Source organism: Melanerpes formicivorus, unplaced genomic scaffold (genome assembly GCF_026170545.1).
Source record: "Melanerpes formicivorus ecotype bairdi unplaced genomic scaffold, bMelFor1.0.p_v2 SCAF_2, whole genome shotgun sequence".
Classification (NCBI taxonomy): Eukaryota; Metazoa; Chordata; class Aves; order Piciformes; family Picidae; genus Melanerpes; species Melanerpes formicivorus.
Window position 1 is genome coordinate 42248858 of NW_027142354.1, and position 13354 is coordinate 42262211.

The following is a 13354-nucleotide window of genomic DNA, read 5'->3' on the forward strand; positions in this document are numbered from 1 at the left end:
CTTGCTCACTGGGAAGCTGCTGACCCCATGGGATGGCAAGTTCCTGAGGCAGGTGTCAATGATAAGGCCTGGGCTGGCCACCATAAGAGTGACAGGCACTTTCTGTGAGCCCCTCTGCTTCCCAAAGGGAAGAGAAAGGGAAGAAGGGAGGGAGAGTGAGGAGGTGGGAAATAAACTAAACCAGCTGGGATGGAAATGAGAACAATCCAATGAAAGACAGAGAGACACAAACCCATATGGAAACCAACCCCTGATGGCAATGATAGCACCACTGATGCTGGGGGCAAACAATGAACTCAAGCAGCAGATGGGAACTGGATTCAGGAGCTGGATTCTGGTTCTGGTTTCAGGAACACACAGATCAGGATTGAAGGCAGAACAGAGTCCTCCTGGGACATCAGTCAGTGAAGCAGCAGCTTGACCCTGGTGATCCCTCAGGTTGCTCCTGAAGAAGCCATCTATGGGCTGCAATCCCTTGTTGGGCAGTTGAGGGTCATCTGTCCTGCCTGCTCCTCCCTGCAGCTGCCTCCTCTGACTTCCTGCACCCCAAGGTGTAGCACAAGCTGTGGCAGTGCCTTTGGTCTGCACAGGAGCAAGGCTAAGGCAGAGCCTTTCTGCAGCCTAGCCCCTGGCAGGAAATCTCCCCATCAGCTTCTCCCTGCTAGAAGCAGCCCCTGGCTGAGCAAGTGTAGTGGGTGGTGCTGCCCCGAACTGCAGCAAGTGCCTCCCTGAACAGAGCCTGAGCTGGGAAATCAAATCTCTGAACAGAATCAGTTCTGGTCCAGCTCAAACCAGGACAGGCAGGTCACCTTTTGCTGTGTGAATGAAGCACCAGCTTGGGTAACCGGGCAGGACCCCACAGCACGAGATCAGCCTTAGAAATAGGGTTGAGTTCCCCCTTCTTCAGCAAGTGTCCAGCAGAGGCAGGTTTACAGGAAACATCTTCCATCAGCAGTGCCTGTCCTCCACCCTCATCGATTACAGTCCAAGCATGGCAGCTCATTAAGTGTTTCTAATTAATTTGTGAGTCGGCTGCTTCCTGTTCAGGCTGTCAGCTAAAGAGGCAGCTGAGCATCATTACTGGAGCATGTGGTGGCCTTGCTACCTCAGCGAGGAAAAGACTCCCGCCAGCAGAACTGTAACCCCCTCCTTGCCCCTTCTGTTACCAACGCTTCCAGCTGAGGGACCACCATCCCTGTGTGATCATCACCACTTCACGTCTGTGGGGCCTCTGGAACTCATCTCCACCCACAGTCAGTCAGTGCCGGCTACAGGCCAGACCCCTGGGGATGCTTCTTTAGCTGCTGGTGATGCCCATCCAGGGGACAGGCTTCTGCTGAGCTCTACTCTCTTATTTGTTATTGTTGTGATATTTGTACTGCCATTTTTCGTTGCAGATTCTTTGCACATCCTTCTTGCAGACCACAGCTGGAAAAACCTCTGGGGTGTTCCTGCTACTGCCTTGACTGCAGGCCCACAAACTGTTTCCATTTCTCTTGGTACCTTTACAAAGGGCAGCACATTTGTAATACCCTCCTGGAGACAGACCAAATTAACAGCTCACAAACCAGCAACTACTACAGCAGCTGTTTATACAAACTTCTACTGCAAAGGCAATTTCACCTTGGATAAAAGCAGCAATGAAACCCAACTGTTTAAATGCAGTGCAGAGCTCTATGGAAAGAATCTGCCCACTGGCCAAAGCTCTGAGAGAAACATCAGTCACTAAAACAGTTTGGAAAATTCAGATGTTGAGAGGTCTGCTGGTACCATCCATGGCTTGTAGCACACTAGTATGGCACTGAGAGCAACACTGGGCACTGGCATGGTTGCACCTCAAATGCTGGGTTCAGTTTTGGGCCCCCCACTACAAGTGCTGGAATGGGTCTAGAGAAGATCAATGAAGCTGGGGAAGGGTCTGGAGAACGGATCTGGTGAGGAGCAGATGAGGGAACTGGGGTTGTTTAGTTTGGAGGAGGCTGAGGGGAGACCTCATTGCTTTCTACAACTCCATGAAAGAAGGCTGGAGCCAGCTGGGAGTTGATCTCCTCTCCCAAGTAACAAATGGGGACAAGAGGAAAGGGCTTCAAGTTGCAGCAGGGCAAGTTTAGGTCAGACATGAGGAACAATTTCTTCATACAAAGTGCTGTCAAGCACTGGACCATGCTGACCAGAGCAGTGGTGGAGTCCCCATCCCTGAAGGGATTTCAAAGCCATGTAGATGTGGTGCTGAGGGATGTGGTTTAGCAGCAGACTGAACAACTGTGTTCCTCTTTTGAATGGAAATTGCAAATGTTTCCAGAGGCAGTTCTGCTGACACCCTGACAGCAGCCTCCACCGCCTCTCTGGTATTTCGAACCGGGGAACATTTGCATCTCAACTTTCACCTAGGTGGAATAAAATGTCTAAAACCCTAAAGAAATCACTTCTGCCTCAGTACCATCACTGCTGTCCTACCTGATTGAGCTTTTCCTGACTTGTAAATTCCCAATATCATTGTAAGAAGCCAAATGAAAGCAGCCCAAAGAAATGCCTTCCGCGTGGGGTAAGTGCTGGCAGGTGAGTGCTCCCTGTGTGCTTAGGTGGCAGCTGGTTTTACTGGGCGGTGCTCTGGGTAACTTGCATCAGCACGTGATTCATAGGATCATCTGACCTTCAGCCAGCTGCTCTTCTGCTTTGATTTCCTTTGCTCCCTACAAGTCACAGCAAAGGAAACTCTTCCTGTGCTGCGTACAGAAGGCTTCCTTTCATTCAGGGAAGGCTGTCAATGGGTGCACTTTGAGCAGTTAAAAACCCAACCAGTGCCATCATCTACTAGAATAGCACAGGATGGAGCAATGCTTCCCTCTCCTCTCATGTTTCCTCTGGCCACCACCATTAGAGACTCCAGGATTTGCTGTATTTCACTCATGTCCTCCCCTCATGGGTGAAATCCCTCCTAGGAGATGCTCAAAACCTTGGTGTAGGATGACAGAGTTTGCAACAATGGTTCCAGGAGGTGTCTAACTGGTGGTGTACCTTCAGCTTGGCTCCATGCCCAGCAAGGCCATTCCTCCCTGCTCTGCATTCATGTCCTTCCCCTCCAACAAGGGAAGGATGGACACTGTCCCTGAAGGTCTTGGCTTTTTATGATGAATGAAGGTAAAAGAGTCTGAGGGTCAGCAGGGGTAGCTCAGCTGTCCACTATGGGAGAGCTTCTGGGCTGTGGGAGGAGTACTGTGTCCAGTTTTTTGACCTCCTCTGTTAAGGAGAGACAGAGAACTACTGGACAGAGTCCAGTGGAGGCTGCAAACATGCTGAAGGGCTTGGAGAGTCTCTGTAAGGAGGAAAGGCTCAGAGCCCTGGGGCTGTTGAGCCTGGAGAAGAGCAGCCCCAGAGGGGATCTGAGCAATACACAGCAAGAGCTAAAGGGTAGGAAGCAAGAGGATGGGTCCAGACTCTTATCAGTGGTGCCCAGTGACAGGACAAGGACCAAGAGGCACAAACCGGAACCTGGGAAGTTCCACCTCAACATGAAGAGAAGCTTCTTTGGTGTGAGGGTGCTGGAGTTTTGGAGCAGGCTGTCTAGAGAGGTTATGAAGTCATCTTCTCTGGAGAGATTCTAAACCCACCTGGTCATCGTGATCTGGGCAACCTGCTATGGGTGACCATGCTGTGGCGGGGTGGGGGGGACACTGGATGATGTCCAGAGGTCCATTCCAACCCCTACCACGCTGGGATTCTGTGAAGAGGCCATTACAGGCTCTGAACACAGCGGTGGATCAACATCCCCTGCAGTGACATCCACCATGATACAGAATTAGCGTGAAGTTACCAGGGCCAGGGCCTCTGGAAGGAGAGGAGGAAGGGAGGAAAACCACAGTGAGTGGAAGAAGAGTCATCTGCAGATCTTTTTCAAGTTAAAAATAGAGAGGATTTTTGCCTGAAGAAGACAGTTTGTTCTGTTGTGCTGCTGACATCATGTGAGCAGGCCTTACACTTCTGCATCTGAAGGCTAAAAGAGACATGCTGAAAACAGGAACTTTCTGGATATTCTGCATGCCTGAGATTTAATGGTTTCAGCGAGCTGCTTGATATCATCTCATCCATATGGTTGTGCTTGGGTGGGGGAACTAAACATCTCATTAGCTCTGTAGGGTCATTAAAAGCCAGAGAAGAGATCATAAGGAATAATAAGGACGTATGTCATCGTGTGAAGACAGATGATAAAAGCAACCGCCTCTGACACCCAGCTTCCATGAGGGGGGACCCAGTTTGCCAGCGTGGGGGGGCTGAGAACTTGTTAACTCACTAATGCCAGCAGGAGCTGTTTGTTCTCTGCTCATCAGAGAAATCAGATCGACAGCATCCAAATGTGACTAAAAGCAGAGGGTGATACAGGGAATTTTGGCCTACATAGCTTTGCAATGAGTTCACTGAGCATTGCTGGCTCCCAGGCCTGAGCTGAGCCTGCTGAACTGTGCAACGTTTCTTTGTAATCAAATTATAGTTTATAGCCACAGAGAGAAACACAAACACAGACCTGGGTCCTCGTAGGGTGGAAGGCTGCTGTGGTGCTACCTGAATGCTTGCACCAGGTTTGGCTACAAGAGCAATGCTCGTGGTTGCAAAGGACCCCAAGACAGACACCGGCAGCGAGAAAATGGTCAGAACTGTAAGTTTTCTCCAGCCTTGGTCTTGGGTCAAAAGCTGTAATGGTTCTGGTAGGATGCCACAAATAAATAGCATGTATGTGGCTGCTTAAAGCAGGTGTTTATTCACAATTTCTTAATCTAGCCAGTTAAGAAAAAGTCTAGACTGCCTGTTATTTGGCAGCAGGGAGGTTGTTTGTTATTTCTCCACATGCTCGGAGAATTACTTCATTTACCTAAAAAGAAGAAGGACTGAAATCCTATTTACTTTAATCTTTATCATATTTAAACTGGCTCCTCTCTGTAGGCATGCCCTGTTCTCCTACCAGCTCAACACTGTCAGCCAGAAGGTTGTCCACTTCCAAATGTCATGGATACAGGGAAGGGTAATACTGAGTTATGCAAGTGCCTGGCTCTTTGCCTCTGAAAATAGCTCCTCAGTAGAAAAATACAAACACCATCACTGCCTGTGCTCTCTGGGTTATAACAGGTCACAGCCACAAAATCCCCACTGCTTGTGAAATCATCTTGCAACTCAGAGTTGTACAACTTTAAACAGACCCCAAAAATTAATGAGAGAGACATTAAAATGGTTGGTTGACAGCCAGCTGAACGTGAGCCAGTGTGTGGCCAGGTGGCCAAGAAAGCCCACGACATCCTGGCCTGGATCAGCAACAGTGTGGCCAGCAGGAGTAGGGCAGAGATCATCGCCCTGTGCTGGGCTCTGGTGAGGCTGCACCTCAAACAATGTGCTAAGTTTTAGCCTCCTCACTCCAAGAAGGACATTGAGGGGCTGAAGCTGGCCCAGAGAAGGGCAACAAAGCTAGTGAAGGGTCTCAAGAAGCAGCCTTGTGAGAAGCACCTAAGGGAACTGCAGTTGTTTAGCCGGGAGAAGACTGAGGGGAGAGCTCATTGCTCTCTACAACTCCCTGAAAGGAGGTTGGAGCCAGGTGGGGACTGGTCTCCTCTCCCAAATAATAAGTGACAGGACAAGAGGAAACAGGTTCAAGTTGCACCAGGGGAGGTGGAGGTTGGGCATGAGGAACAATTTCTTCCCCCAAAGGGTTATCAAGCCCTGGAACAGGGCAGTGGTGGAGTCCCCATCCTTGGAGGGATTGAAAAGCCATAGAGATGTGGTGCTTAGGGACACAGTTTAGCAGTAGATTTAGTAGTCTGGGTTAATGGTTGGACTGGATGATCTTAAGAGTCTTTTTCAGCCTAAAGGATTCTATGGTTCTAAATGTTTGGAGTCAGGGGTGCTGAATTGGTTCCTGATGCCAGCTGACTGCTGGGGAGCTTCCCAGCAAGAGCGTTCTTTCTTTTTGGTTGGGGTTTCTTTGGCTTTGGTTTTCTTTTTTTGCCCCTAGTCTTCATCTTTCTCTGTGCCCAGATTATTCTTTTACCCACCTTCCTCTTTCCAATGGTTTTTGGCATGAGGTTTCTGTTGTGGTTTAGGCCCATTTCCTATGACAAATGAAAAAATCTTGCAGCTGAAGTTTAAACCTGATTATAACAACAAAGAAAATGCAAATGGATAGTCACTAGACTCCAGATTGCCTCCTGTCAGGGCAGGTTTTCCCCCGCCACCCCCAGCTTTCATTTTTTCAGGCTAGAGCTTGGACATCTGTATACTGTTGCTGGATACCTCCAATATCTAGACAGGTCCATATGCTCTTTTAGCTTGTGCCAACAAAGTGCTGGGGCTGGAATCAAGTATCTGTAGGTTGTGCATAGCAAAAATAAAACAGCAGAAGACAGACAAACCACTTGATAAAAGTCTGTTTTAGACAGAACTGTTCCATTGCACAGTGTGTGTCTGTTTGGGGCTAGAACTTCTGCCTTTGGGCAAACTGGCTGGTTTTATTTTAGCTGGTATTTTAGAACGATTTTGAATGTGTTTGTCAGTTTTTACTCTGTTTTATCAGACACTTGTGATAATGTTGTTCACTACACCATGCCTGGGGCAGACTGCATGATTTGGCAGGAGTTCTTCCACTCCTGATCCCTCTCGATGGAGCTTGGTGACTCTGCAGCAGGTTGGTGGCAGGCACAGGATGGACCTTTCCTCACTTAACTTGCAGCTTTTGTGTCACTCAGCAGCCAGCAAGGGAGAGGAATGTCCTTCTTGATATGTGTCTGTTCACATTGGGACACAGAAGGGAAATGAGGTAGATGAGGACATACACGTAAGTGTCACGGGGCAGCCAGCGCTATTTCAACATAAAGAGCTTTCACTGTCCTCACTGGCAACTTTCTGAGTCTCTATCAATGCACCTCTTTGTTTTCACAGCAAATGAAGAGCAAATAACCTAATTGACTGTTTGCTTTAGCAGACTGCTCCTAACTTGGGAGCGAGGACTCCCGAAGTGATCTGGTGGTGTGGAGCAGGCTGAAATTAGCCAACACGGTAGCCAGGCTGTGGTGCTCCTAGCCCCACTACACATCCTCGAGCGTGAAATATTTCTTAGTTCAGAATTTCCACCTGTCCTCCATGCAGCCCTTGCTGTGGACATCCCATAAAGTGGCCTGAGTTGAGAGAGATTCCCCTCCCTTGGGAGCTAAAGGTAGGGAATCGTTAATCTCCGCAGCCATAGCTGTGGTGCAGCCTGCTCCAGGGAGCAGCTGGGGCTTCTCATCCTCCTCTCTCTGCATGTTAATATAATCCTAAAACCTTTCAATCTTAAGGCTCACCGCATTCACAGCACATTCACACCAGCACTCAGCACATTAGAGACCATCAAAGATGTGTGACAGGGAACGTGCAAAGCAAGGCAAATTGCCACTGGAGGTGAAGCAGGAGTAAAGAAAGCATTGCTTCCCCGCATTGAAAATGCTTCCCGTGTGCTTCGGTCTTGTTGATTAAGGCTGAAAAATAGGGGGGTGACTGTCATGGTGACCTCTGTAATTGCTTGCAGGCACATGGCTTCTAGTTCTACCCTTCAGGAAAGGTCTGTGTGTGGAAGGAGAGCCATGCTAGCCTTGAGCTAGAGAATAAAGACGGAGATTCACTTTTAAAAAATGCATTATGATAGATCAGAAAAGTAAAGACTCACATGCTTCATTCCTGCATGTTACCACTTCTGAAGCTCTAGGAGCATGTGCAGTGGGGAGCTGTGCCTCAGAAGGAGCAAAATTAGTGGCACAAGACAAAGCAACCACTTGCTTCTTCTTTTGAACTTGCCATTTCACATTTTCTGGGACTTAACTTCAGAAATTGAAATTTTGAGCTGCAAGAGGCTGCTCTAGACAGCAGATCAATGTTCTTATCTTTGTAGCTGATCAATGTTGGGCCATTCACAGAATCATGGAATTGTCAGGGTTGGAAGGGATCTCAAGGGTCATCCAGTTCCAACCCCCCTGCCATGGGCAGGGACACCCTCCACTAGATCAGATTGCCCAGCCTGGCCTTAAAAACCTCCAGGGCTGAGGCTTCCACCACCTCCCTGGGCAACCTGTGCCAGTGTCTCACCACCCTCATGCTGAAGAACTTCTTCCTAACATCCAATCTCAATCTCCCCTTTTCTATTTTTGTTCCATTCCCCCCAGTCCTATCACTCCCTGACACCCTAAAAAGTCCCTCCCCAGCTTTCTTGTAGCCCCTTTCAGATGCTGAAAGGCCACAAGAAGATCTCCTCGGAGTCTTCTCTGAACAATCCCAACTCTCTCAGCCTGTACTCACAGGAGAGGAGCTGCAGCCCTCTGCTCATCCTTGTGGCCTTTCCCTGGACACAAGTATGTCATTTCCCTGCAAAAGGAAAACCTTCCCACTTGCACAACATGATTAATTATCTTTTTTCCTCTCTGATTTCACACATTTACTGAACCATCCCAAACATGTCCTGCTCGGGCAGTTAATCATCAGAATAAGCATATATGGTAAAAGATCCTGGAGAGTTTCTTCCCATTGAGAGATCCCAGAACATTTTGTTTCCCTCTAGCCAGGCAGAGAATTAGTTTGTGCATCTTCCTTGTGGTGTGCTAGCCACACACTTAGCTAGCAGTTGGTGCCAATGATGTGAATGAGTCTCTGCAGGGGACTTTTTTTTCTTTCCCAAAGCCAAGAAATCAAACCCATTAATGTAACAGTTCTACTGGAGAACAGGGGGAAGGAAATCACCAAGCTGCAATAAAACTCATAGGAATAAGAAATATATAGAATACATAACATGCAAGTAAAAAGTAGTTCAGTGGATGAAGATTCTGTATCATTCCCACTGGGAGAGGTGAGGAAGTTGAGTTTTACCCTGAAGAATCTGGGATGTGGACATGGTGGTGAAAGGCATGAGATTAAAAGACATGTTTGGGAGTGTCAGTGAGGCAGAACAATTGAGGGAACATACCAGGAGGAGGAGACGTACTTTGTAATTCAGCTGATCTGCTCCAATTCACGGATGTTTGAGGCAGCAATGTGTAATCTCCTGAGATTGCAGCTCGGCTGTATAAAAAGCAAGGCACCTTCAGCTCTTCTGTGAAACCACAGCTAGTGCTATTTTTCAATAGCCAAAAAAACTAAGCAGTAAGTAATGATACTTTATTTGGGCAGAGTGTTACAATCCAGACAAAAAGGAAGCAAATTTTCCCCTCCTCACAGACAATAGGCATCCTGCTTGGCCACATCCTTTAATCCCAGCCCTGAAATTACTCACTTGTGAAAGCTGCTTAATTGTGTTTAACTACGTAGGCTTTACCATGGGAGACACAGGCTGTAACACCAGTGAGCAGTTAGGATCCTGCCACTCGTTTCCATTGTTCTCCAGGTATTTGGGAAACTAAACCTGACAGCTAAAATCGCCCTTGGAATAATTGCAGCTATTAGAGCCGTTGCCTACCCCAATTCAGGTATTTTTGGAGTGAGGGAAGTCTTTTTTTTCAGGGGTCAGTTCAGATAAGCAATTAAATTGGGCAACAGCTTTGGTTCCTGCTCACCTTCCCGCTCCGGGCATGTCTGTGGGCTGATGTACAAGACATAATTTGTGTTCAAAAGAAAAAAGGAAGTCTTAAGCTACTGATTTTATTTCCATGCAGAGTGCCCACTTCTGTGCTGAGTGCAGGAATGCAGAACAGCAAGAACAGGTGGTAGAAAGAGTTACCTTCTAAGAGGTAAGATCAGCATTAAATCATGACAGATCCATGAGGACTGCCATAAGCACAGATTTGAGTTATGCTTCTTATTCCAGTCCTCTAGTAAGTTTTTTTCCCTGCTCACCTCCACTTGAGGAGTGTCAACTACCCTTTTACATGGTCTTCAGCTGTAAACTGAGCTGATAAAGAAAGCACACTTAATTTGCTATTACGTCTCTACTAAAAACCATGAAGGAAAAAAAATCTCTTAATAAAGAAGTATTCATGCTTCAGTTCTTTTCTACTTGCCTCCCTCCAGTTACTCAGGAGAAGTTTTTATCTGATTTGGGTTCCTGGCAAGGGATCTCAGAAGATTCCCACACTACTGGAAACAATATTTGATGTACTCAAGTTGAAGAAGGATAGCATGTTCTGCCAAATAACCAGTACAAACTCCTGACCTTTGGAACAATAATAGACATGATATTTGGAAATGTTAATTTTACCAGGGAAGTTCAAAATGAAGTAAAATAAATAAAATATCAAGACTTGATAGACTTCATGGGACTGAAACCATCTCTTGATTGTATTTTTAAGGGCTTCTTATGCTGTCTCTCTAGAGAGGTGGCTTTTAAGATCCAGGCTATCCATGGCACTGCTGTGGTGCCTGCAATGATACTAGGCACAGAACCAAAAAAAAGTCCTACAGCTGAGGAAATGTCAAATTTCCTCAGATTTTTCTTTGAAGGAAACACTAGAAATATTACAAACCAACTTGGAAAGGCCAACGAAGTCCTTCAGGACAACAAAGACAATTGTGCTGTAAAGGACAAGTGGTAAAGAGAACGGGAAGGAATAGCTGGAGAAAGGGAAGAAACAAACTCACTCTTGTTTATTAGGAAGGAAAGAGAAAAAAAACCACCACCACAACAAAGGATAAACACAATCTGTGTGCTTGCAGAGCTTTGATCTCTTAAATTTACAGAAATGGACGTGGGGGAAGGAAGGAAGGAAGAAATCTTCTGAGGCATGTTTGATACGTGGCTGCTTCCTGATGTCCTTGAGGGTCCTGGAAATCCAGGTCCTGAGATGACCTGAGCTGGCCCAGGTCCACTTTGTAAAAAACCCACAGTACTTCTGAGCCATGCAACTGCTTTTTGTTTAAGGCTAAGATGTAAATTGGGTAGGTTTGGCTTTTCACCCTTGTGCTGCTGAGACCTTGGTGGACAAAGCATGGCTGGGGTCATACATCTGGGAAATCTCACAACCCCACAGCTCTGGGCCTGAAGACTTCTAGAAGCTCAAGAACCAAGAAGGTAAATGTTTGATGGACTCTAATAGTGAGGGCAAGGTGAGAGTGCATGTGAAGTACAGGGTTAACAGTGAACAAACAACATCCTAACGTCTGATGTTATGACAAGACAGTTATCCCTGCCTGTGGAAACTCTAATTGGAGAAGTATAGAGGCACAGAATCATTTTGGTTGGAAAAAACCTTTAAGATCATTGAGTCCAACCAGTCATCTAGCACTGCCAAGTCACCACCAAACCATGTCCCTCAGCACTACATCTACACAGCGTGGAATACCCTCCAGGGATGGGGACTGCACCACTGCTCTGAGCAGCCTGGGCCAGGCCTTGACAGCCCTTCTGGGGAAGGAATTGTTCGTTATAGAATGTCCAACCGAAACCTCCCCTGGTGCATCGTGAGCCCATTTCCTCTGATCTTACCACTTGTTACCTGGGAGGAGGGACGAATACCCTATGGAAACACAATTAATGCCGAAGGTAAGTTGTTTCAGGTGTGAAGGCAGACAAGAAGGTGTTTCTAGAAGGACCTTGGCAGGTGCTTTATGGATGGCAGCAGGCTGTGCGGGGCCAGCAGCTCGTGAGGAGATGGCATTTCGTGAGGGCACAGCAGCCGATGAGCGTACAACGCTTTGCGAGCGAATGGCCGTTCGTGACGGACCCCCGCCCATCACCACGCTCTCGACCGGCTGCTCCTCGGCGCCCACCCCACTCCCCCCCGCGCATGCGCGGGCACCTCCCAACCCTCGCGAGCCTTCCCTCGGCGCGGCTCCCTGGCCCCGCCCTCTCCCCACCCTACCCACCGGGGGGCGGGGCTCGCCGCAGCCCTTCCCTCCCCTCCGCCACGCCCCTCGCCGTGCTTGCTGATTTTCTGTGTTAAAGAGCCCGCGCTCGCACTTTTCTATCTAGGGGGGGATGTGGGGAAGGAGATCGGGGTAGGGAGCCGGGACGGCGGCGGTGGTTGTTAGCGGCTTGAAGGGAGAAGCGTAGCCAGGCTCCGGGCTCAGAGCGAGGCGGAGGATCCTCTGGAGCACCGTCTCGAAACTCCTCACCCGCCCGCGTCGCTTTGTGAGGCCCCGGCGGGCGGAGCCGTTGGGTGCTGGGGCTGAGCGGGCGGGCGCAGGGAGTCCCGCTCCGGCCGGTAACTTCCCGCAGCCCGCCCGGACTTTATCTCCGCACGGCGGGGCCGCTGCTGTAGCCACCGTCTCCTGCGCGATGGGGAACGGCGCCGGCCGCCGGAGGAACGCGGCGGTGGGTGCCGGCGCCACCTGCCCCTCACGCCGTTACTGAGCCGGCAGCCGGAGGCTCGCTCCGAGCGCCGCGGAGGAGCCGCCCGCCTGGTGAGCAGCCAGCCCGGCGGCGGGCACCGCGCCCGCCCCGGCCCGGGGCCTGCCCTCCCCCGCCGGGCCCCGCTCCCCTTCTCCTGCCTCGGCCTTCTCCTTTCCACTCCCCTCCCTGCCGCCTGCCCCGCGGCGGCGTGCGAGGCCACCAGGCCTTTCCCCCGGTCCTCACCGGCCCCCCCGGCGTGGGGAAAGTTTCGGGGCGCGTTCCCGGCCCGCCACGGGGGCAACGGCGGGGCCGGGCCGGAGCTGCCGAGCGGGGGCCGCGGCTGCTCGCTGTGTTGTTGTGTTCCTGGAGGCATCGCCCCCCGCCAGCGAATTCCCAGGAGTTGCGGAGCCGGAGGAGCAGGGCAATAGAATGAGCGCTCCTGTGGACCCCAAGATTAAACAGGCTTTGCGAAAGAAACCAGCAGAAAGGACTCCGGAGGTAAGAGGTGGAGACTGCAACTCACTCCCTGCTGGGGTTTTTTATTTCTATGTTAATTTTTCTTTGGTGTAAATCCGTATCCTGACAGGTTTTCTGCTCGGCGCTGGGGCTCACGGTGTTTGCATGCTGCACAAACGCGCTGCTTGCTCGCAAACTTGTTTAGAGTTTGGTTGTTTCTCTCTTTCTTTCTGCTTTCCCAAGTTGGACCTCTGGAGACTAGCAGTATTTAAACACCCTGGATATAGATATGAGGTGCTTGAAGAACCACTTCAGGCGGGCTGTAGGAAGAAGAGGAGGAGGCAGATGACTAAAAAGGAAAATTAGACATGGTTCAGTGATGCAAAACTTCTGGGAAAAGTTAGGGATCTGAAAGACTTTCCTTACCTGCACAGTGATGCAGATTTAAACAAAACCAAGCTAATTATGCTTCCCAGAATTCATAAAGGGATGCTTCTCCAGTGAGTGGGAGGGTTGAAATGTGCGAGGCTGGTGAGCTGCAATAAAACGCATTTTCCAATGAGCTACCTTCTCTGTCCCTTCCCCGCGAGCCAGTCTGTGATCAGCCATGGAGTTTTGGGAATGGTAATG

The 13354-nt window shown here is 49.4% G+C and overlaps 1 protein-coding gene across 7 annotated transcripts in view; it reads left to right on the top strand.

Moving 5' to 3' along the window:
• The first annotated feature begins 11911 nt into the window (after window positions 1-11911).
• RAPGEF6 (Rap guanine nucleotide exchange factor 6) overlaps window positions 11912-13354 on the top strand; it is a 149981-nt gene continuing 148538 nt past the window's right edge. For all 7 annotated transcript variants that reach the window (XM_068158152.1, XM_068158198.1, XM_068158170.1 and 4 more), the window contains exon 1: window positions 11912-12766. In XM_068158152.1, coding sequence (XP_068014253.1) covers window positions 12698-12766 — 69 coding nt within the window. In that variant the 5' untranslated portion in view covers window positions 11912-12697. The remainder of the gene's footprint in view (window positions 12767-13354) is intronic.